Source organism: Peromyscus maniculatus, chromosome 20 (genome assembly GCF_049852395.1).
Source record: "Peromyscus maniculatus bairdii isolate BWxNUB_F1_BW_parent chromosome 20, HU_Pman_BW_mat_3.1, whole genome shotgun sequence".
Taxonomy (NCBI): Eukaryota; Metazoa; Chordata; class Mammalia; order Rodentia; family Cricetidae; genus Peromyscus; species Peromyscus maniculatus.
This window is the reverse complement of record NC_134871.1, coordinates 52,243,699-52,267,271: the sequence shown is the minus strand read 5'-3', so window position 1 is coordinate 52,267,271 and position 23,573 is coordinate 52,243,699. Positions and strand designations below refer to the sequence as shown.

Below are 23,573 nucleotides of genomic sequence, written 5' to 3'. Positions count from 1 at the left end.
AATGTGTCTGTGCACTGCTTGCATGCAGTGCCTGCAGAGACCAGAAGAGGGCGTTGGATCCCCTGTGACTAGAGCTACAGATGGCTGTGAGCTGCCATGCGGGTGCTGGGGATTGAACCTGGGTCCTCTGGAAGAGCAGCCAGTGCGTTCTCTCTCTCTCTCTCTCTCTCTCTCTCTCTCTCTCTCTCTCTCTCTCTCTCTCTCTCTCTCTCTCTCTCTTTTAGTTTCTACATTTTTTTAATTGTTTTTCTATTATCAGCTTGATATAGTACAAATTCTTATCCTAATAGTGAATGTTTCACTGAAGCTTGCCCAGTGATTGAGTAAAACCAAAACTTATTATAAGCCACAGTCACCCTAGGGTCCCCCCTGCTATGTAGCCTCCCTGGTTCTGTGGGTTGCAGTCTGATTGTTCTTTGCTTTATATCTAGAATCCACTTATGAGTGAGTACATACCATGTTTGTCCTTCTGAGTCTGGGTTACCTCACTCAGGATGATTTTTTCTAGTTCCATCTATTTGCCTGCAAACCTCATGCTGTCATTGTTTTTCTCTGCTGAGTAGTACTCCATTGTGTATATGTACCACATTTTCTTAATCCATTCTTCAGTTGACGGGCATCTAGGTTGTTTCCAGGTTCTGGCTATTACGAATAATGCTGCTATGAACATAGTTGAGCATGTATTTTTGTGATATGATTGAGCATTCCTTGGGTATATGCCCAAGAGTCAGCCAGTGCTCTTAACTGCTGAGCCATCTCTCCAGCTCCACACTGAGCCGTCTTTCCAGCCTGACTCTCTTATGTTTTTGGGTTTTGTCTGTGAAGTGGGGTTACTATAATTGCCTCGTGGTATTAGACTGGCATTTAGCCTGTCATACCTGGCTAGGGTAGATGTTCTATTCATGTTCTTTTCCTTCTATTTCTGGATACCCACTCCAAGTCAAGAAAGTTTTCAACTCCCAGGCACCTCCTGACCTACCTAGAGAGACTGAGTGCTCCCTCCCTTCCACCCTACTTTCCTCCCACCCCAGATGTCTCTGCTTACGTCAGCCTTTATCATCATCACACAGGGGATGCTGACAGGCCAGGCAGGACCTGCAAGCTGCCTGGTACCCAAACTGAGTGCGTGTGTATGTGCGTGCGTGCGTGCGTGCGTGCGTGTGTGCGTGCCTGTGTTTGTGTGTGTGTGTGTGTTCAGGGCACAGCAAATGCCAGAAGAGAAGTTTCACGGACTTAGAATTTCTCTGAGCACATCTGCAGCTCTGAACCTTAAATGGGGGCTGCTTCTCACTGGCAGACAAATGGAACGGGGCACTGACCCACAAAGGAGGGACAGTGACAGACTCCATCCCCAGACCAGACACTGTGGCTGCAGTGTACCCACTGAAGTTCCTCCTGGCTCTTGGCCGTCTCCAGACCAGTTATCATTGCTTGTATGACATACAAGGAGCTGCGCCCTCTCTCCCCCTTCAGACACTTCTGTTAAGGCCCGAGGTTATCATTCCAAAGTCTCTGTGCACGATGGCTGGCCAGAGCCAGGCCCTGAATTTTCATGATCCTAACCCTTTAACCTTAAAACAGCAGATCCCACAAGGCTGTTGAGCAATAGACATCTATTTCTATAGCTTTCTCCAGAATTGTAAAGATTGGCTCAGTTGCTCTAGCAGATTCCATCATTTTCGAGAAGGGTGCTTGGGGGTGGGGAGGTGTGAAGACAATTGGATGGATGGATGGATGTCTTCCTGCCAGGAAAAATGGGAATGTGGCTTCGTCATGCTGGCAGCATGTCTACCTCCCCTACTCTGAGAGTGACCTCGCAACGCTGAAGAAGCAAAAGGTCCCAGGGGAGGAGGGCTGACCCCTTTCCAGATCCCTTCCGTGGGATTCCAACCTCCGCCCTTCACTTTGGAAACCCTGGGGAAGCCAGCCAGGCTCTGCTTACTCTGGCAGCCTGACAGGAGCGTATAGAGAGCCCATGAGGAGGATCAGGTATCAGGAGCCTCTGAGGAACCAAGACTAGGCTCTCGGGAGTTGGCCACAGGAAGGGGGCAGAGGTAAAGGGGCTCTGGACAGAGACCTCTCCAGGTACGGGACACAGGTAGAGGGGTCACAGACGGGCCACAGAGAGGGTCTCTGCAGGTACAGGGAACTGCTGGTAGAGCAGCTGCAGAAGGAAGAACAGACAGAAGCATGGGGCAGAGGGGCTGTGTGACAGATGAGCTGCTGACGGAGTGGGCAGAACTCTCAGCCATTTGTAGTTCATCCCAGGCTCTGGCTGCATGCACTTTCCAGCCCGTCTGGAACCCTGGGAGATCATGCCATCACACCTGTCCCTTGCCTCCTCTACCCAGATAGCCGTGCGGTATCTCAGACGGCCTCTACCCTGAATTGAGGCTTCTTAATGACGAAGCTAGACTACTGCCATGCTGGTATTGTAGTGGGTGTATGGCACAGTCAAGACACAGCTGATCTGCAACAGAGGCCAGAGAATAAGAGGGTAATGCCAGCCTGAGGAAGCTCAGTACAGTATAGGGACTCCTTGCTCGGGAAGGGGCCTGGGCACCAGCTCAGACAATATTCCCAAAATGACCGTTGTCCCCACTCTGACAGAGAACATGGCACTCTCAATGCTCCCTGTTCTTTAGGGGGTGGAGTGTCTCTTAGAAAGAGGCTCAACAGCAAATTCAAAACATCAGCCTGTTCAAAGCTGTAAGGATTCACTGGAGGACCATCGCCATCCCTGCCCTGGAATCTTCCAGACAGCCCAGCCTCCCCTGAGGGCCCTTTCCCCCAGGGGAAAGCTGAAGAGGCCAGAAGAGACCCTCCTGGCTTCACGCCAGCCCACAGGCGGGAGGCCCATAGCTCACTTTCCTCGGCAAAATAAATCTTGAGAGTTTCTAAGCGTCTCAAAACGCACGATCTTCCCCCCGATTAACAAGCCGGCCTGCGTGTTCTTGGCTGCTTGCTGCCGACCTCAATTTAAAAACTGTCTGCTGTTCAGCTGCTGGAGAGGAAGGGCCCGGGAGGCATGGAATATTGAAGCTGAGAGGCCTGTGTTGCCAAAGTCGGGGGTGGTGGCTGCTGACCCCGCTCCAAATCTAAACAGCATCTCAGAAGCTTGCAGGAGGAGGCTCAGCCGGGCCGGGCTGCTGCTTTCGGGGTATTTAGACTGCTCTCTGATGAGTGTGGGATAGGGAGGGTGGCTCCAGTGGAACGGGCCTCGTGATGGGCACCGGACACAAGTGGCCACGTGAGCAGGTCTGCATCTTTGGAGGACAGCTCCCTGTGAAACAGCTCGTTATACCACATGGGGACTTGACAGAGTTCTCCAAGGCCTGATTCCAGGAATGGCCCATCTCTGCCTGCTGGCCAGCCTCTCCTGCTGGCAGGAAGACCTGCTCCCTCTGTCCCCTGCCGGGAAGTGCTCTGGTTTCCTGCATTCCCCTTCCCTTCATTTCTACACTAGCTTTTGGCCCTTTTGGTCTGGATGGGTAACAGACGGGGGTGTCCTGTGAGAAGGAGAGGTTTAGGGGCACAGGCTCTGAGGTCCCCTCAGCCCTGGTGTGTCTGCTTTTCCCCCCACCTGTTGAAGAATCTGACCTCACGCTTGACCTTCCCAACTCTCAGTTTTCCTCCGCCAAAGCTCTTGTCTGGCCTCCATCTGTTGGAGAAATGGAGTCTCTGTGAGAATCACCCTGTGCAGTCCGCATGCAGGAGGTATGAGGGGTGAGGAAATGTCCAGTGAGCTGTCTCTTCACCCTGTCGTTCTTCCCGCAGGAGGGATATCAGTGACCTACACCGGCCTCCCTATCATGGTCTGTCTGGCCAACACGCCTGTCTCCTTTAGCTGCAGAATCAACAATGAGGGCACCCCAGAATTCAAGGACTTCACCGTTAGCTTCTTTTACGAAGATCTCCACGGCAAGAGAAGCTTGGAGAAGCCGATTGACTGCCAACACAGTCCTGGCGCGGGGAATCAAACCCTGGATTGCGAGGTTAAACTCAGCCTGCCAAATGCATCGGCCACAGGCACTTATTACTGCTTAGTCCAAGGGCGCAGCATCTCGGCGCAGGGCAGTGGCACCTTCATTCTGGTTAGAGGTAAGGCCTCCTCTTGGATCCTTCCAGGGAGGATGAAGTGCGAGGGCCACCCAGCAGTTTCTCTGCCTTGCCTTCTGGCTTTGCAAACAGAGCAGGAGCATGCCCCCCACTCCTAGAAACCCCTGCCCTGCAGGTGTGCCAGGCACCCACCTTTGTGTTGAAAGAGATGGGGCCCCGTGTGTGGATCTGCCTCTAGCCACCTTGGGCAAGTGACTTGAGAGATCACTCAGCCCATCTGTGCCAGAACCCCATGGGCAGCGCAGGGCAGTGTGGGGTTAGGCAATGCGCACACGTGGACTTGTGGGTGTCCTGCTGGAGTGAACATTTGCTTTACACCATTCTGGAGGTAATTCCTAAGTTATCATTCTCAATGGCGTGAGACTCCCCAATTTAAGAGCAAGCTGTGGTCAAAGCCCTGGTTCTTTCTCTACCCACTTCTGTGAGTCCCACTGGAAGGGGCTGGGGACTTTGGAACTCCACAGGCCCTGGGTTTGCCTTCCTCTCTTACTGCTTGCCTGGATGTGCCCTTGGGCCTGGCCTTCAAGGCAGTAAGTACTCTGCCCATCAAAGACTTCAGCAGTGTTGGACAGGGTAGCCCGTGAGGGCTGCGGCCTGGGCACTTGCTAAGTAACTATTATTATGGGCCCAGAAGTGGGTCTCCTCTGTGAGTCTCTGCTAGCCAGATGGAGGCAGGGAAGGAGGGTGGAGGGAGGCTCAGGCGGAGGGGAGTTTGCTCCTTGCCTACCCCTGGTGTAACTGTCCTGGTCAGTCCTAATTTTCACTGTCTCCCTCAATCCTCACAACACGCGCCCATATTGCCATTATTTCAGACACAGGGAAGGAGGCCCCCAAAGAAGATACGATTCACCAGGATCCCCCAGGCGGCCCTCAGTGGTGCCCGCTCACGGAGGCAGGGCCATTAAAGGACCTAGTCCTGTCCTTAGAGTACCGCGGCAGTCAACACACACAGAAACAAAGGCAAGGCCCTGAAGGGTCTCAGGGGACCCTGACGAGGTCAGGAATTGTAGAGAGTTAGAATGGGTAAAGGGCAATTCGGAGCTTCGGGGCTAGGGGCTGGAGGGTCAGGTAGGCCTCAATTTCTCCTGGGAAACTTACTCTCTGCTCCCCGTTCTCCTCCCTCCCACCCAGACACAGCGTACCAGCCACCTTCGTTCAAGCTCCAGGAGGCCCTGTTGTTTGGCTTTACTGGCCTGCTGAGTGTCCTGTGTGTGCTGGGCACAGCTCTACTGCTTTGGAAGAAGGTGAGGACCAAGCGGACACCTAACACACTGTGCTGAGTCTTTCGCCCTCCATCCACACTATGGACCTGGGGAGGCCTCTGGGACCAGAGGGGCTGCCCCTGTCCCATAGGGCATCCTAGGCCCTGAGAAGGACACTCCATCAGCCCCGAGGCCTACTTGGACCGAGTTGAAAGAAATAGGGCCTCTTTAGACTTTCCCAGGTTACTCACCCCTTTTAAGAATCGGGCGGAAGATGCAGGCTCCCGTGATGTCCCCAGACAAAGCCCGCCCCTCCCCCCACAGATAGCCAGCCATGTACAAGGTAAAAAAAAAAAAAACCTAAAAGATGCTGTGTGCCTGGCCCACCCACACACATCTCCTGCGCTCCCTCCCATGGCTCTGTGAGGACATTCCTTCCCATCTCACAGCCCCCGAGAGTGAGGCTCAGAGAGGTGGTGATTTGCCCGTGGTCATACAGTAAGCACACGACAGACAAGGGCTGCCGTGTACGTGAAGGGGAGAGTTTGCTCCCCGCTCTCGGCCTGCCTGTTTCCTGTTCATGGTGACTGCCTAGGAGAGCTGACTCCCCACTGGGGCACCCCTCATTCTTAACCTTCTCGCAGTGGCCTTTTGCTCCGTGTCTGTTCCCTGCCTCGGCCTGTGGCATAGGACTCAGCACTTAGTAGGTACTCAGCAGATATCTGCTAAAGAGATTATATGCAGAGTCTTTTCATGGTTGTTAGTAAATACATGGATTAACTTCTTAAGTGAATCTTAGCCGAGTACCTACTATGCACCAGACATCACACCAGAGGTTAGGAACCTAGTAGGGGCTGGGGAGGGGGCATGAGAGCACTACTCCAGGCTAGGCTTGTACTCCAACTCCCCACCCCCGCCAGCTCTTCGAGTTTGGACAGAGTAATCAATCCCTCCCTGCCTCAGCTGAGATCTCCCCAGCGAAGATTCCAAATGAAGGCAATTCCAAGCATCCTGACTGTGGACAGAAGGGTCGGGGTGAGAGGCACTAAAGTGGGCCTGAGTTATGTTAGCGCCAGGACAGCTACTCTCCTGAAAAGATGATGGCCACCATGACTTCCGCCGTGGGGGCAGGTGTGATGACTCCACCTGGCTGGGATGTGTGTGTGTGTGTGTAAAGACAGCCCTGGAAGATCCTGGGCACTTTTCTCAGAGCCCTTCTGTGCATCTGGGTGACTATCTGTCTGGGGGCTTATGGTTTCATCCATTGATGAGCTGCCAGACCCCTCCCCAAGCTTCAGACCTCAGTATGGTGAACGTGGTGACTCATATGTACGGGGCGTAGGACATCTCCGCCTCACATGACTGAAAGAACAAACACTCTTCAGGACCTTAAGCCTCCTGAGGGCTTAGGATTAAACCCTGGAGCTGTGTGTGGCCTGCCCACTCACTCCCCCAATCCAGTCCCTCAGCCTATCCAGGGTCCACCTCCTTCTCTCTGACTCTGGCTTGGGCCCCACTATTCCCTTCAGGTTCCCTGCTCGCTTCCTCTCAATCCACTATCCAACCCCTGGCTTCCGCATTTCCGTTGTCTCCCGGCCTGGTGAAGCCCCCTACAGGACAGGGACTTGATATCCCTGGTGCCTGCCAGCGCCTGGCACATAGTAGGTGCTGGTGGAAGGGATTATGGGATATGTACATGCTGATTCCTGAAAGATGAGTAGGTATAGGCTGGGGCACAAGGAGGAAAATGTGACATTATGGCTGCCATTTCAAAGCGGGGGAAACTGAGGCATCTTGGGCAGCTCCTGGTAGTGTACAGAGAGCCAGATCTCAGCTCAAGCCTGCTGACCCTCACTGCAGCCTACTGGGGAGAGGAAACATGGGCAACAGAGAGCTGGGCACTATGGGAGAAGCCACGTTGGCTAGCTTGCTCTTCTAATGATCACAACCTGAAAGGACAGGTTCTGGCTGCTGGGGTCAGGGTCCTGAGTAGACTCCTGAGTTGGCTCCAAGGGACAGAGCATCCTCAACCTCCACAGCAAAACATAACCCAACCAAGTTTTCAAATGCTCCCCCCCGGCCCCTGTCCCCTTAGGATTCCTCAGCCTGGGCCTCCTGGCTGCCTGGATAGGGCCAGAAGAGGCTGACCTCTGCCCCATTGCCCCCAAACGTCCATTCACCTTTCACCTGCATCTGAGGCCATGTATGGAGCCAGAAGAGAGCAAATATGAGCACTTCCAGCTCCCGTGGCTCCCACGGTCCCCACTACACCATCCACGGAAGACACTGGTGTCATTTGGTGTTTTGTGGCCTTGTCGCTACCTGTTTCCCCCTCCTTCCCCTCCCCTCCCCACTCTCACGCTCGCCCTCCCCCCCCCTCCTCTTTCCTCCTCTGCACATCCCTAACAATCTGCAGCCTCCTGTGGACTTGAGCTTCTTCCTGAGGCCAACAGTATAACTCAGCTCCCTGAGCTCTCAGTGGCAAGCCCAAGAGGCCACAGGATCTCTGGTGCCCAGCCAGGCCCCACATGGAAGAGGGCTGGCACCGTTGCCCGCACGGGTCTCATACCGAGACCCGTGTTTTCCAGCCTTGGATCCAAAGAGCTTATCCAGGAAACCTCCAAATAGCCACGGCCTGGGAGTTCCTGTCCTTCAGCTTTGGTGGCATTTGGACAAGCAGGCTCAGAAGGGGAGGGGCCAGGACCCCAGCCATCTTGACAAGGAGGAGGTACAAATGTACCCTGAGTGTCCCTGAGGTCTAATTGTGGCACTGTTTCCAGGAATAGACAGTGCAGGGAGGTGTTTCCTCTGCGTCTAGCCATTTGCTAGTCTGACAGGCCTCACTTTCCCTTTCTGTGAGATGGTGAGTCCGTGCCCACTCCCTCAGGCTGTCGAGAGAATTAAGTGACAAGGACAGGGTCTTTCTGAATTATAAACTGCGCACAGATGGTAGCACCTGCCTAGACGAGACCTACAAATTCTCACAAACAGATGCCAACACCCTAGGTAACACTGGGTTGGCATCTTAGTCGACGCAGACATAGGTTCCAGCCCTGTCCCTGTCGCTTACAGGGTGTGTGGTCTCCCAATCCCCTGCCCTCTCCAAGACTTCACTTCTCCATGTGCAGAGCAGAGATGCCCTGAGAACTCATTTGCAGGTCTGTCCAGGAGCACAGGCGACAAGGCATGTCTCCCGGCCTGGCTCCACGTTCAGGGCTGGATGGTGGCGAGACCGGGGGTGGCACCGGCTTCTGCCTGCGAGTTAAGTAGCTCTTGAGTGCTAATCCGGGAGTAAATGGGCTGGGGATTGGCAGGTGGCCAGGGTTTTTAATTAGCTCCTGCCCTGAGATGTGGCCATTGTTGCTCCACTGTTGGCAGTGTGGTGCCAGTGATGAGGAGGGGCGTCCAAACTGCCTCCCTCTGACTGTCGCCTGGGCCCTGTGCTTTTCCAGCAGGGCGACTGGGTCTTCTCCAGTCCCACTTGCCTTAGTTTGCTTTAGTCTTCGGGAGTTTTCCAAAGCTGACTGGGTCTAGGCACCCTACTTGGAGCCCTCGAAGCTTCCCGCCGTCCATGCCGCCCTGCCTGTCATCCTGCCCGCCTGGGTGGTTAGCCTCAGGCTGACCTCTCCTTAAGGTCCTCAGTCCTGCAGTTCTGGTACATGCCTGCCTGCTGCGCTTGGCCTCTGTTCATGCTAAACACACTCCAGTCCTCCTATTTCCCCCTCCTGTCCCCTTCCGGAGTCCTTGGTCCCTGCGCACAGGAAGCCCTGCTGTGGTAGAGCGGCTGTGTATCGCCCTTGTCTCCCACAGACTAAGTTCAGGGGGGCAGGAATGTGTCCGCCCTTCCACACTGGACAGCTAACAAAGGTGTTCAGCAAATGTGGGGTGCTTGACTGAGGGTTTCCCAAGCGCCACCAAGCACCTCTCCTACGTCCGCTCCTCGAATCCCTGCCATCATCTTGCCAAGAGATGCTATTGCTGAAGACGCTGAAGCTGGAGAGAAAAAACGTCTTCCTTCAGGCCACAGCCAGTGAGGGGCTGGCTGGCATCCACTTGGGGCCCACCCACAGTTTGGCTCCCAGGTCCAGGCCCTGACTCCCCAGAGTCAGGCTCTGTGCCTGTGACAATGCCTCATGTGGGTCTTTGCATTTCCTTTAGCTTCCGGCACCGCTCCCTGGAGAGGGTGGCTGGGAAGTGTTGAGTGATTAATTTTTGTGTGGCCTCATGACAATCAGCAGTGTTTCCCCCCTGGTGGGGGTCTGTAAGGGGAGGGAGATGGGAGAGCTACTTCTCCTCAGCTTCCACAGCCGTGGCTTCCTTCTCCCCACAGAAACAGATGTCAGTTCTGGGCAAGTCCATCACCAGGACATGCCCTGCTCCCCAATCCGCCAACAGAACCACGAAGCCTCCAGCAGAATCCATCTACACGGTGAGTCCCAGGGCCCTTCTGCCTCTCTCAGGCTTGACCCAGGGCCTGACTAGCTCTGCTATGTGTGTGCGTGGGGGGGGTATTTCCGTGCCTCAATTTCCTAATCTATAAAATGGACACAGCAGTTCTACAAACTAGATATTTCTGCAAAGGTGAAAGGAGGGGCGGTGTGTGGGTCCCCCTTCTGGAACATGGGGCAGTGAGAGCCCAAGTTGGCAAGGATGAAGAAACTCCCTTCAGACGAGCGAATTATCCCCTGACCCAGCTTGCAAGCTTTTTCCTGTTTCTATTGCACAAGCGACATTTTTGTGAGAAGTCACAAAAAGAGGAAAGGGCCAGGCGCCGCCCCCCACCCTTGACACCCACTCCCTTCCCCATTTATGGAGACAGTCACAGCGAGACTCCGCGTGGGACTCTGTGTGTTATGTGCCCTGTGGTGTCACATGCATCCTTTCCCCCAACCCCCTCCATGGTTTTCACAGTTAAAAGGGAAGGGCCTGAGGAGGTGCCCACTTGGCCACCTGGTCAAGGGACTCCCCCCCCCCCCCCCCCCCCCCGCCCCGAGCTGTGTTGCTTGCAGTTCTGTGAGTAGTGTATTCTCGGTGTAGAGAAAGTAAAGGATTTATTTACCACTCAGTGTCAGCCAGAGCCACCAGCTGCTGCTGCTGATTCCACAGCTGGCCGGTTGGGGAGCCAAGGGCGTATTTTGCAGGTGCTTGCCACTCTTCCTGTCCCCAGAACCTTGTTGATGCACACGTGAGACCTGGTCGTGAAACCCCACACAGAGCACGATCGGAATCAGGCTATGTTTGCTGAGGGGGGGGTGTGTGTGGCAACGAGGCCAAGGAATGTTCCCATGGGGGCCACATTGACAGCTCCAAGCACAGGACAGTTCTCAAAGGGCCCTCAGTTTCTCCTCTCCGGGGACTTTCCAGCAGCTGTTGCAACGTATGCTGCCCCAGATTCCCCCAAATTCCCTCTTCCTTCCCAGCAACTCAACACTATGAGAGATTATGGTGTCAGGTGCTATGTGAAAATCAATCTCTCTTTCTCCCAATCAATCTCTCCCTCCCCTTCCCTCCCCTACTCCCTTTTACTCTCTTCCGGGAGTCAAACCCAGGGTTTTGTACACGCTAGGCCAGAGTAGCCTCAGCCCTTATACTGTTTTTATTTTGAGGTTTTGTTTTTACACCTGTAGCCCAGGCTAGCCTTGAACTCCTAATCCTCTTGCCTCCACTGCCAGGGTGCTGGAATTACAAGCTTTGAGTTTCGTTGTCCAACTGTACTTCAAAAGCTTAGAGTGGCACAGAATGTTTAAAAAGATTTATTTGATATTTTAATATCTGTATGAACGTTTTGCCCACGTGTACGTCTGTGCACCACTTACGTGTTTGGTGTCCAAGGAAGCCAAAAGAGGGCATCAGATTTTGTAGAACTAGAGTTATAGACAGTTGTGAGCTGTCATGTGGGTGCTGGGAATTGAACTCAGGTCCTCTGGAAGAACAGCCAAGTGGTCTTAACCACTGAGCCATCTCTCCAGCCTCTTTGTAATGTTCTTTGTCTCTGACTAAATCTATTATTTATATGTACATGTCTTCTGACTTTTTTTTTCTTTCTGGAGCTGAGGCCCGAACCTAGGGCCTTGCGCTTGCTAGGCAAGTGCTCTACCACTGAGCTAAATCCCCAACCCCCATGTCTTCTGACTTTTATACTCTGAACTCCACTGAGACTTGCCTTCTGCTCTTCACACGCTTGGGAAGCAGCCATACTTCCTTCATGGCGAGTGAGTGTTCTGTATACATCAGTGATAGCAAGTTTGCTGATCATATTGCTAAAATGTCCCATACCCTGATTGATCCCTATTGATTTTCTTGGTCTGTTTGATCAGTTGTTAAGTATCTGCCAGTGGGAAGGTGGGTTTGCAAAGTTCTCCTTTTAATTGTCAGCTTCACTTTCTTTCATATGGAAAAGCACTCAGACATCATAAAAAAAAAAAAAAAAAGTACCACCCCAACTTGTGTTTAGAAACCTGACCTATTGGAGTTTTTAGATGGGCCAGCCCATCCGAAGCAAAGCCTGGTGCATGTTTGGCTTTTAACTGGGTTAACCTCATTGTGTTAGCCCAGGCTGGTCTGGAACTTGCTGATTCTACTACTGAAACCTCCCGAGTCCTGGTCCTGTGATGATTAATGCAGGGTTAGTCATGCGGCATTGCGTTTGCAGCTCCCAGCACGCTATGATTCCTTCCGTCTTAAGTTCCTCTTCTTGAACTGTGTCCCCTCCAGCTGCCCTCCCTTCTCGACAGATGACAGAACACCCCGGGGTGCCTTTTCTTAACGCCTTTTCTTGATTTTTTTATTTGACATTCAAGAAAATCTGTATGTGCGTGTGTGCAAACCATCTGCATATGTGAGAGTGAGTGTGGATTTAAACGTGTCGAGGCATGTGTGTGGAAGTCAGAGGACAACCTGGGACGTTGGTCCTCGCTTCCTGCCTCAGTTGAGACAGGGTCTTCTTGTGTTCAGTGCTGCATACTCCAGGCTAGCTGGCCTGTGAGCTTCCAGGAACTCTGCCTCTCATCTCTGTAGGAGTGCTGGAATAACAGATGTGCACTACTTGCGTTAGGTTTTATATGGATTCTGGAGACTTGAACTCAGGTCCTCACACTTGCGTGCCAAGGGTTTGACCCACTGTGGCAGCTCCCAGCCCTCCTCCCTCCTTTCTGACTGGCTAGTCCTGCTGTCACCCCTCCCCAGAGCGCTCCTCGGCCGTCACTGTGGCTCCACGTGGCTATATCCGGCAGGCAGTTCTGGGTCCTCGGGTCCCTCGATGACTCAGCAGCTTCTGACAGCACAGAGTGCACCCTCCTTCTTGATTCTAGAATATTCCATTCTTTCTTGATCCTCCCCTGATTCACCGACACACCCCTTCAGCCCCCACTTACTGATTCCTCCTCAGGAACTGTGGAACCCTAACCTCCAAACATTGATGTAGACATTGGGGTTCAGCCCTGGGACCCCTGTCCTTTTTTTTTTTTTTAATCATCACTCCCCACCCCTGAGTGAGCTCACTGGAAAGGGTTGTGAGCACCATCCATGTCTGGACCAGCCCCAACTTCTGTCTCATACATCTCTGAGTCTTGGATCCAGCTCCACCGAGATATCTCATCTGCATTTCTCAGCCAAACTCCAAATTTTTGGGCACTGTGCGCCTCCTAACATCCTCACTCTGGGAAATGCTGGCTGTCCTCAGTCACTCAGGCCAGATACCCTTCCTATTTCTTGCAGGTGGAAGTAAAGCAATTTTTCTTTTTGAGACTGAGTCTCACTCGACTACCCTGCACCTCACTATGTAGAACAGACTGGTCTCGAACTCACAGAGATTCACTTGCCTCTGCCTCCCAAGTGCTAGGATTAAAGGTGTACATGACTATGCCTACAGAAGCAATTCTTGAAATCACCAGGGTCCTTCAGAAGTTGCCATCCCACCCTTGGTCAAGATCAGAGCCCTGTTCATTAATTATCCTCTAAGCTATCGCTGTCTCCCCATCCAAGAGGTCCTTCCTATACCAACTTTTTCCTCAGATGGCCCTTTCCAAAATATTTTAATATAATACACACGACAGCCTCCTCTGGCTCCTCTCTATGTCTCTCCAAAGTCTTCATGCCCAGCTCTTCCTTAGGCAGTCACTGTCTCCCTCAAGCCCCCTCCTCGTCCTGCATAAGCTCAGTGCTGGTACCCTGAGGTCTGCTCTGACCTCCAGAGCATCCTAGATCATGAGACCTGATACAGAGTGGAGGGAATGACGATAGCATGGGGGGGGGGTGTCAGCAGCATTTAAAGACCTCCCCTCAGCTCTGCCTCTGCCTGACCCAGTGTCCCCTGCAGTGGACACTCTTGTCCTCTCTGAAGTGACTTCTTTTTTTTTTTTTTTTGGTTTTTCGAGACAGGGTTTCTCTGCGTAGCTTTGCGCCTTTCCTGGAACTCACTTGGTAGCCCAGGCTGGCCTGGAACTCACAGAGATCCGCCTGGCTCTGCCTCCCGAGTGCTGGGATTAAAGGCGTGCGCCACCACCGCCTGGCCCAGACTTTTTTTTTTTTTTTTTTAAGATTTATTTATTTTTATGTGCATTGGTATTTTTCCTGCATGTATGTCTGTGTGGAGGTGCCAGGTACCCTGGAACTGGGGTTATAGACAGCTGTGAGCCACCATGTGGGTGCTGGGAATTGAACCTGGGTCCTCTGAAAGAGCAGTCGGTGCTCTTAACCGCTGAGCCATCCCTCCAGCCCATGAAGCGACTTTTCTAAACACAGGTGCAGTATTGGAAAATCTTTCCCAGAAGTGGATTGGTGACTTCAGTCATACCAGACCCCCTCCCGACCCAGAGCTGGGGGTGCTCCGCTGTACTGTCCCCTTCTAAACTGTAATCTCAGAACTAGCCCGTGTCCTCAACGTCTAGTGCCCTCAGAGGAGGCCCACACCCAGACAGCTAGCTTTGCGCTGCCCGAAACCAACCTGGAGGCTGGCCTTCATCCTTCCGCCAGGCTAATGAGCGTTTGCAACTGCTCACTGGGCAGCAGGAAGCAAAGGGACCTGTGGGACCTGAATCAGGCAAGTGACCGCTGCAGAGCAGATCCCAGCCTGGATGCAGTCGGACAGAGCTCAGTCTAATCCAGGGTAGCCTTGCCTGGAGGGAGGCAGCCTCCCCGTTAGCCCCCGCTGCCCGTTGCCGAGGAAGGCCAGCCAGGAAGACAGGGCTGGATGAGAGGCTCAGAAGTGTCCTGCTGACAAGGCTCTGCCCTGCATTTCAGAGCCCGAACAGCGGGGTCGTACCCTGAATGCAGATGTAGACAGCAGGTCGGGACTGTCAAAGGCTCCACTCTGCGGCAGCTAAGCCATGGCCACCCTTGCCTTTTGCAGCGCGGGCGCCAGAAACAGGGTGCCCTTCCCTGGCTCCGGGAGTCCCTGACTCCTCTGGGCTTGCACCTGCTAGGGCGGCCCAGAACAGTGGAGACATGAGAGAGAGGGAACCACCTGTGGTCCCTGGGTCTGTCAGGTCTGAGAAGGGTCCGAAGGGTCCCAGTGTGACCGGGTAACATGTCCTGTCCTGTGCACTGGGAGGAGGCCATTTCTCTGGTCAGGCACGGAGACCCACAGAGGTCAGAACAGGCCTTGGAAGTTCTCTTTCCTTGGAGAGGAGAAAATCCTCTCCCAGGGCCCGCCCTCTGTCTGGCTCAGAGAAGCCTCTTCCTCGGGTGTTGCCTCAACACCCCTGCGTCTGATGCCCTTGAAGGTAGGGTCTCTCAAGTACCAAATGGTCTATTACAGGGGTTTTCATGCGTGGCTACCTCTGGTCGCTTTCTTCCCTTCTCCCCTCCCACCTCCCCACCCTCCTCCTGCCTCTGAGCACCACCTGTCTCTCCAGCCTGCCTCACCAACCCCTGCTTGACTGTTGCCAGGGAAACCGCCTCCTTGGCAACAAGCCGGCATCCATATGACAAGCACACTGGGGAAGGGAAGGCTTCTGCCTCTTGCTTGGGCTTTTGCAAGCTCCGTTTCTAGAGCACGGATACACCCCAGCTGGAGCGGTAGAGAAGGGGAATGTCACGCCTTCCCGGATGATCCTCAAACAGCTGCATATTAAGCACCTACTGTTTGCCTCACTTTGTGCAAGGCTTTTTTATGTGCAGCCTCATACTTATTCATGTGTTGGGCCTGCAAGACAGACAGGATAATTTCCATTTTGTAGATGAAGAAACCGAGGCACAGAGCAATAAAGAAGCTGCCTGTGGCAGCAGATATCAGAGCCAAGAATCGAACCTGGCCTTGTCTGACTTCAAAGCCGGGTTCTTCTCAATGTCTTGGAATCTGTGGTCTGGCTGCCAAAGACTCTAAAGAGTGGACTGGCTCCACACGCCTAGTAAGGGAGATGTCCCCTCCCCAAGCCTCCTTTGGTGGCCCTGTCACAGTGCCAAGCCCAGCTACAGAGTCAGGAGCCCACAGACAAACCAGGCATGGTCCCTGTCCCTGAGAGGTTCCCAGTCTGCTGAAGGCTGAGGATGTGCCTTGGATGTGACCTAAGAGAGCCACAGAGGCTGAGTCCCAGCTTCCCAGCCCCAGGGAAGTTCTCTGGAGGAGCCATGGATTTGCGGGGCTGTGGTCAGCGGGGAAAGTGGGGACATGCATTTCTAGGGGGTCGTATTTAGGGAATGACTCTAGCCTAGATGGCCAGAGAGGGTGGCTGAGGGGACAAAAGGGAAATAATAGGCTGGGGAAGAGAGAAGTGTACACTGGGCTCTGGAGCTGGACTCTGGAATCCTCCAGCTAGGCAGAGGATTGATAGATGAGGGGTGAGACCCCACTGGGTTCCTGTGTCGTCTGGGAGCACAGGATGGGTAATGAGTAAGAGGAGACCTAGGAGGTGGATGAGTGGATGGGTTTCCTCACAGGCAGTCTTTGAACCAGGAGTGAGGGCAGAAGTTTGCAGGGGGCCCTGGGTGTCATGCAGGGGGCTTCCAGCTGCTGGAGCCTCAAGGACCCGAGGACTGGCAGGGATGGTAGGAGACAGTGCGTCCTTTCACCAGCCAGGTGGAAGTCCGGACAGAGTCCAGCGCTGGCTTTGCTGGTGGTCCTTGAGGGAAGTGTGAAATATAGACAGAGTTGGCCCAGAACAATCAGGGCAGGGACTCAGGTGACTCAGAGACTGGCAGCTCTAATGGGGACAGCCCAGGGGTTCTACCCTTCCCTGGGCTTCCACAGCACATCAAGTTAACAACAGGCAGGAAGGATTGATCCTCCACTGATGCTAGTGTCCTCTTTCCCGCAGGGCTTGCAGCCCAGAGAGGCAGAGGTCTACGCCTGCATCGAGGGAGAGACCGGCAGCCCTGTTTCCAGCCAAAGCCCTCCCTCCAAGGTATGCCCGGGCGGGCCTGGGGGCGTGGAGTCTGTGGAACCCACTGCCTTCCCCCTCCTTCCTGACCCTTCCCTCATCTATGGCATGTGAATTTAATAGACCACAGAACTGGGCCACCTGCAGTTGAATGCTCCCTCCCCACCAGCTGGCCTCGTGGCTGGGGGGACTGGTGGCTTTGAACTCCTTTGATCCCTCAGCCGCCTTGGAGGAGGGACTTATGGCTGGGTGCTCGAGTCTCCTGGTCTGTAATCTGAGGAGCCAGCAGGTAATTCTCACCTCCCAGCCTTTCTCTGAGGACAGCTCACTGTGCTGAGAGGGCGCCCCAGGACCCAGTGTGAGCCCACGGGCGGTGTGGTGATTATAACTACCACTGGTGAGCCCTGGGCAGTGTCTACACTGGCCAATCAAGTGAGAGCATAAGGCTTCCAGACAGCCCTTGGTATGTGCTGGTTATAGTCTGAGTTGGATGTGCGCTGGTGCCAGTTCTGGCTGGTCTGCTCAAGACTGTTACTATAACCGGGCCTCCTTGGGCTCACTACTTCGTCACGCTTTCTCTCTTAAACCTCAATGTGCTCATCTGGAAAGTGGATGAGTAATACTGACCTGAGCTACTTATCAGCTTTGCCGGAATTCAAAAGCGTAACACATGAGCCTCTGAGCTTTGAACTCTACAAAGAAGCAGTGTGGTCAAGCTGGCGTGGGAGGCCTGCCAGGTGGGTGGTCTCAAAGCATATTGGAGAAGCCTCAAGGAGAACAGGAACTGGTACTTTGCCTCCCTCAGCCCAGGTTGAAAATGTTTGTTGAATCTTTAGGTTTCAAACCCTGAGCTAGGCTCTAACTGGAAGCAGGGTCTCCCACCCTGGACCACTGAAGAAATCTCAGTCAATGTCTATACAGCATCAGGCTCTGGGATGGTAGGCAGGAAAGTGAGGTACACTTGCCTTCTAGAAGCCTATTCTGCAGGCATAAACTACTGACCCCAAGGGCATGCAGTGATATTGGTAGCCCTGTGTGGAGGGGCAGATCATGTGGACAGGACAGACCATGGTGAGGAACAGGGAGGCTCCTTGGTCCTCTGAAGAGGCACCTGCCGGGTGAAGTCTGGTAGTTAGGGCCTGGGTGTCTATGTGGAGGGGATCGCACTCCAGACCAAAGGAGGATCATGGAGAGAGGCCAGAAGCTGCCAGGGGAGCCTGGTGTGACTAGAGGGTGGAGGGCAGCTATGGAGAGGCACAGCAGAGAAGAGGTGGCCTTGGGGACAGAGGTCATGTGTCCTATCAAAGCGACTCAGTAAGCCATCTGCCTGCCCACAACCCAAATTAAATTGGTACAAATTCATAGCCACATGGCGGCTCATGCCTATCCCTCCAGCACTCAGGGGGCGGAGCAGAAAGATTGCAATGAATTCAAGGCCACCCTGGGCTTCACAGTGAGCTCAATGCAATAAACAAATAAACATTGGTTCAGATTTGTTCTTTTCCTACCTAATATTTCTCTTTCCTTTCTCCCTCCCTCTCTCCCTCTCTTTTCTCTCCTAGGATAAATTGAATAGGTTTGAGGAAGACAATGAATTCAACCTGGTCTATGAAAATCTCTAGGAGAAGTTCTAGAGGGCCCGAACCTTGTCTTGGATTAGGACCCCAAAGCCACTTCTCTCGTCCAAGGACCTGATCTGGGCCAGGAATAGGGTCCACAGGACATGCCGTCACCTTACCTGCACATGGCCCTCCCTGCCTTGGCCTGGCCTGCTCTCACATTCTGCATGCCAGCCTGTAGTTCACATCTCCGGGCTTTTGCCCAGCCTGTTCCTCCATCAAGAGAGCCCTTCTTCCCCTGGGCCTGTGGGCGACGTGCTCCTCAGTCCCACCGGGCTCTGGGGGACACCACCTCTTTACCTCTTCATCCTGTACTGCCATTCCCTGCAGAGCTGGGCACATGGCTCTCTGGGCACCAGCCTACATCTTGGTCCAGAGGCAGACCTGCCCCTAGTGGGAACCCTGTCAGGGCTGAGCCTGGCCACTGAGCCTTGCTATCTGCTCAGTCAGCCCAAAGACACAAGGGGGCCATGTACTGGGTGCAACTGGAAAACGGGATGGCTAAGGAGAGGTGAATGAGCACCAAAGAACTGCACAACAGCTGGTTGGGCCCAGGGCCAGATGTGGAGGCTTAAGCTAAGGCAAGTGGTGATGAGCCAAGGCCAGGAGCGGGGAGGAAATACACACTGGTGAGAGAGGAGAGTCCAGCTTGTTTGGGGTAGGGGTGGAAGGCTGGCTAAACAGGAGCCCCCAGATGGTTTCCCATCAGCCTGTGTGGGCACTCACTCACTGTGCCTACTGCCCTCGGCTCTCCAAGCCTCTGCTCCTTATTCTACCCTAACCCCTCCTTGTGGCCTATCCTGGCCCCACCACCCGCGGCTTCATCCCCGTTTCCCCTGTCTTTATTTATCTGCTTTTGGCCCATCCTGCCCTCACTTCAGATGGAGACCAGCCTAGCTGTCTCCATGCCGCCTCTGTGTGGCTTGTGCTCGGCTCTCTGTGCTGGAGAATCTCAAGCCAGGGTGGACAAAAAGCGGCCCTCAGCCTTTCTGCCCCTCCAGGAACTCATTCAAGAGACTCCTCATTTCACCCTGCAGACAGCCCTGCAATAGGGAAACCATCTCCTCGGAAGACAGGGACTGAAAGTCTCGGTGTCCTGGGCTGCAGGGTTCCTTTCTCACCCTTCTTCCCTCCCCATTGCCTGCCTCTCCGTTGGCTTTCTCAGACTCAGTTTACCTGTGAAACAGGCAGGCCAGTCTACTCCCCTTGCCTTTGGGGCTGCTTTAAAAGATCCTGGGATGTTCTCATTCCAAAACCCCTGTGCGCCCAGGGGACGTGGAGGTGTCAATGTGCAGACATCTAGCCTGGCCCAAGCCGTACTGAACCATCACCCCTCAGGTGGCATTTCTGCTCTGCAAGTGAGACCCTCCCTGAAGGAAGAGAGAGGCTAGAGCGGAGGACACAGACTGACTTCCAGAAGCCCATTGTGCCCATGGATAGTGGCACCAGGCTTTTCTGGGCCCAGTGGACAGCCAGCAACCCACAAGCCTGGTTCTATCTAGGCTCTACTCTGTGAACATCCAACAAGCAATGCTCCTCACTGACTAGGTTGAGTCTGTGCTCCTCAAGGCTGGCTTCATGAATTCCTGGTCTGTGAAGGAGGGAAACTGCCGGGCACAGAGCTGCCTCCAGGCTCCTGACTCCGGCAGCCCGGGATGAAGGTCAGAACTGGAGTGGGAACTTCAGCCAGCAAGGACTTGGCTGCTGCTTCCCCCGACTTCCCGAGCTCTCTGGACTCTCTGACTGGGACACGGGTTTTTCCAGTCCTTTCCGGGAGAGTGAGGAAGTCCAGTGGGACTTCACCTGGTGCCCTGGCTCAGGACCCAGGCCTCCAGCAATCCCCACTGCCTCTTCCCTAGAAAGCCGCTGAGGGAACCTGACGAAACCCAGGTTGTTTTTGTCCCCTCCCCATGAAAAGCCTTCCGTGGCTTCTACTTTACTTGCAATAAAATCACAACTCCTTAGTGTGGCAGGGAGTCCCAGGAAGACTGACCCACCGACATTGCCGGAATGGTGTTGGTGGCTGAGGTCCGGTTGGGGCAAAGACGGGCATGGTGTTGGGGGGCAGGGGTTACCAAGGACTCTGGTGATCAAGGAGAGAGTCTGGGAAGAAGGAAGAGAGGAGGAGGAAGAGAAGGAGGGTGCAGGGTGGGACCTCAGAGGGGTTTCAATATTTCAAGGGACACCCGAAGTCTTCCCACCCTTAGCCTCTCCCAAGAGTAGCAAATGGCTGCAAGTTGGTGGCCCCTGCCTGTCCCCTCAGTTGGCTCCAGCTCCCCACAACCTTTGCAGAAGAAAATCATCTCTAGAAACCAAACCCGGGAACTAGGTACAGGAGCTGTACCCCCACCCCCAGAAAAAAATTTCCAGAGGATTCTGTGCGGCAGTTTCCATGGGAACATGTGCTTGTTACCAGTGATTCTTAGTGGGGTGAGAGTGTTCCTCACAGTCACTATCACAGGTCTTTAGTGGGTGGCCTCTGCTGGGGGCATCTTTAGGTCTTTGGCTACTAGCTCTCTCTAACCTGAAATCGAGTTACAGGCAAAACCTGCCTTTTTTTTTTTTTTTTTTTTTTTTTCCTCTCCCTCCTCCATCTAATTTAAAGGCCATGTTCTAGCCTAAGGACGCCTCTGGGACTTCAGGGATGGATTTTTATGTAGTTCAATAGTTTTGTTGGCACACAGCTCTTCTGGGAGAGGTGGGCCATTGCCTCGGCCCAGCCAAGCTGAATGGCATCAATCTGTCCCTCCTAAATGCCTGGGGATGTCATTTGCCCGCTGGAGGGGCCTCAGCCCCGAATGGAGACTCCAGCCCGTGGAGTCATTGACGTGAGGCTCTGGGAACCTTTGCCGGCTCCTCCTTGAACTGTGGTTCTAATTACGCCCGCCCCCCCCCCCAGCCTTGATTGAGCGCCGGCTAAGTGCTGCTTCCTGCACTTGGCATTGCGTTTTCGCTGTGCATACAGGCAGGTGACACAGACGCAGAGTGTGGGGAAACATTTAAACGCCAGCAAGGTGAAATTTGCGCTGATGCACCTGCCACCTCCCTGCCTGCCTCCATCTGAATCCCCTCCCTAGAGATGACAGCGGGGCCACTGGGAAGGCCTTTCTCCCTTGCTGAGTTTTTTTTTTTTTTTAATCGCATCTATTTGGATGGATGAAGTAGAGGGTGTCCGTGGGAGGGTTCTGAAGAGCTTGTGCAATCATTCTGTAGGTGTTTGCATTGGCTTGCTCACAAAGCCCCACGTGGGGATCCTGCCCAAGACGGTGTGTGGATGCTGCCAGACTCTAATTACAGCAGAGGACTCGCAGGATGGATGGTCCTAATTTAATCAGGCCCTTCTATCAATGGCCTCTTCAGCTGTTTATGATTTTTCAACCTCTGTGTAAGGTGTTGCGGGGGATCGTCCTCCAACCCACCACCTGGACTACACCTGCTGAACCTTCTCTGAGGGGAATGATGAAGAGAGATTTCTGGAGCTCCCAGTGTGAAGGTGGACTGCTTCGACAGACACTGGCAGGCATGGAGATTGTCCTTTTTTTTTTTTTTTTTTTTTTTTTGTCTTTTGTCTTTGGACTTTTTATCTGCAACATCTCATTTAATTCTGAAAACAGATCTGCAAATGGGGTGCTCAGTGTGTGTGTGTATGTGTGTGTGTGTGTGTGTGTGTGTGTGTGTGTGTGTGTGTGTGTGTGTATGTGTATGATCTCTCTGGTTTACCAAAGTAGAAAATACTGTTGAGAGAAGCTGACAGGACAAGCCCAGAAGAGACAGGGCAACTCTGGGCTGGCTCCAAATGTGAACATGTCTCCATGGGTCAGGCCTAGGAGTGATGTCATGGGTGGGGATGTGCTGCAGGCCACAGGAATATATCATAAGAACTCAGACAGTTATGGCAAAGTCACTACCTGGAGGGATCAAGGATTTCCTCCAGAGGAAGCCAAATTCCAAGGAGCTTTTGGTGTTACTTGGCTTGTTGTATATCAGCTGTCTTCTGTTATGAAAATCATGTGTGCCTTCATAGTTTTCCCAGTTGACTTTTCCCTAAGAAGGGCTAACAGTGTGCACTGATCACTCTCTGGACATACACATTCCAGGTGTTTGGAGAACAGCCTCAGGAAAGGCTTTCTCTGGAATCAGATATCTTCCTTAGCCGCTTTCAAGGACTAGCAGTAATAACAGTCCACATGCAAGTCTCCTGATTTAAGGCAAATTCCACAAGGAGACATGGCCTAGGTCAGGTGGACATTAAGTGATAGCTTTACACAATTTAGCTCAGACCCTCCTTTCTTACAGCCTTACTAACTTTATAGACCTTTAACTCCTTACCTAACCATTTCTAGAAATATTTAGATAACTTTCTGTGCTAACAGCTATGATCAGCCAGAACCCCAGTTCAAGCCTCCCTGTAATTATCATCATTGGCAGCATCCGGCCAGGTCCATCCCCAGTTGGAGGAAAGTACCTTATCAGAGATGCCTCTGTACTCTCTAAGAATGGACTTAAGTATCCAGACCACCTGTTTGAGAAGGCCTGGCGGATGTGCCAATTAAGCCTTACTTCCTCCTTTCCCAAATCTTACCTCTAGTTCCAGATCTCCCTTTAACTATCACCAGAGGCATCTATCTGTACACAGGTTGCCTAGTGACCGAGCACGCTTTCCCCCCACCCTTCAGAAAAACGGCATATAGCTTGGACAGATAGGAGCCACAGGAAAAAAGAAGGCAGTTTTATTTTCTCCCATTGATCTAGCAACTTATAGATTCTTAACATTTTCTACCAGTCACGTTTGAGTTTATAGTTGAGCACATAAGATCCCTCTTCTTAGATATTACTCGAATTTAGCCTTTAGTTAATTCATTTATTTCCCCATTGGTCACATCCCTTTGGGGTTGCAAATGATAATTAATGGCTATTGCCTCTCAATGTGATTCTTATCATCCCTCCATTTGACCCTGGAAGCCTGGCTTTATATACCAGGACTTCCAGGGCACCAGATGGAAAAGAGAAAAGAGTATGGAAGAACTAGACGGGTAAGAACTTGCGAGGAACAAACTGAGATGGGAAAGAACTAGACTGAAGGGCTAGAAGAGAGTACTAGAGGAATGAGATGGAAGATGAGGAAGAGTCAGATGGGAAAGTACTAGCTGGGTAAGAACAAGATGAAAAGGACCTAGATGAGGCAAAATTAAGATGAGAAAACTAAGATAGAACTTAGAGGGAGCAATAGATAAGTATAGAGAGAAATCAGGCAAGAAAGGAGCTAGGCATGAGAACAGAACTGAAGCTGTGTATAAAGGATGTTATGCCAGAGG

The 23,573-nt window shown here is 53.0% G+C and overlaps 1 protein-coding gene across 2 annotated transcripts in view; it reads left to right on the top strand.

Moving 5' to 3' along the window:
* The window catches only part of Nfam1 (NFAT activating protein with ITAM motif 1), a 32,704-nt gene extending 12,454 nt beyond the window's left edge, over positions 1–20,250 (top strand). The window contains exons 2-6 of one of the 2 annotated variants that reach the window (XM_006980229.4): positions 3,778–4,101; positions 5,251–5,363; positions 9,652–9,750; positions 16,577–16,663; positions 18,202–20,250. In XM_006980229.4, coding sequence (XP_006980291.1) covers positions 3,778–4,101; positions 5,251–5,363; positions 9,652–9,750; positions 16,577–16,663; positions 18,202–18,261 — 683 coding nt within the window. In that variant the 3' untranslated portion in view covers positions 18,262–20,250. The remainder of the gene's footprint in view (positions 1–3,777; positions 4,102–5,250; positions 5,364–9,651; positions 9,751–16,576; positions 16,664–18,201) is intronic. The other variant, XM_076556433.1, reaches the window with a different exon arrangement.
* Positions 20,251–23,573: the final 3,323 nt, after the last annotated feature.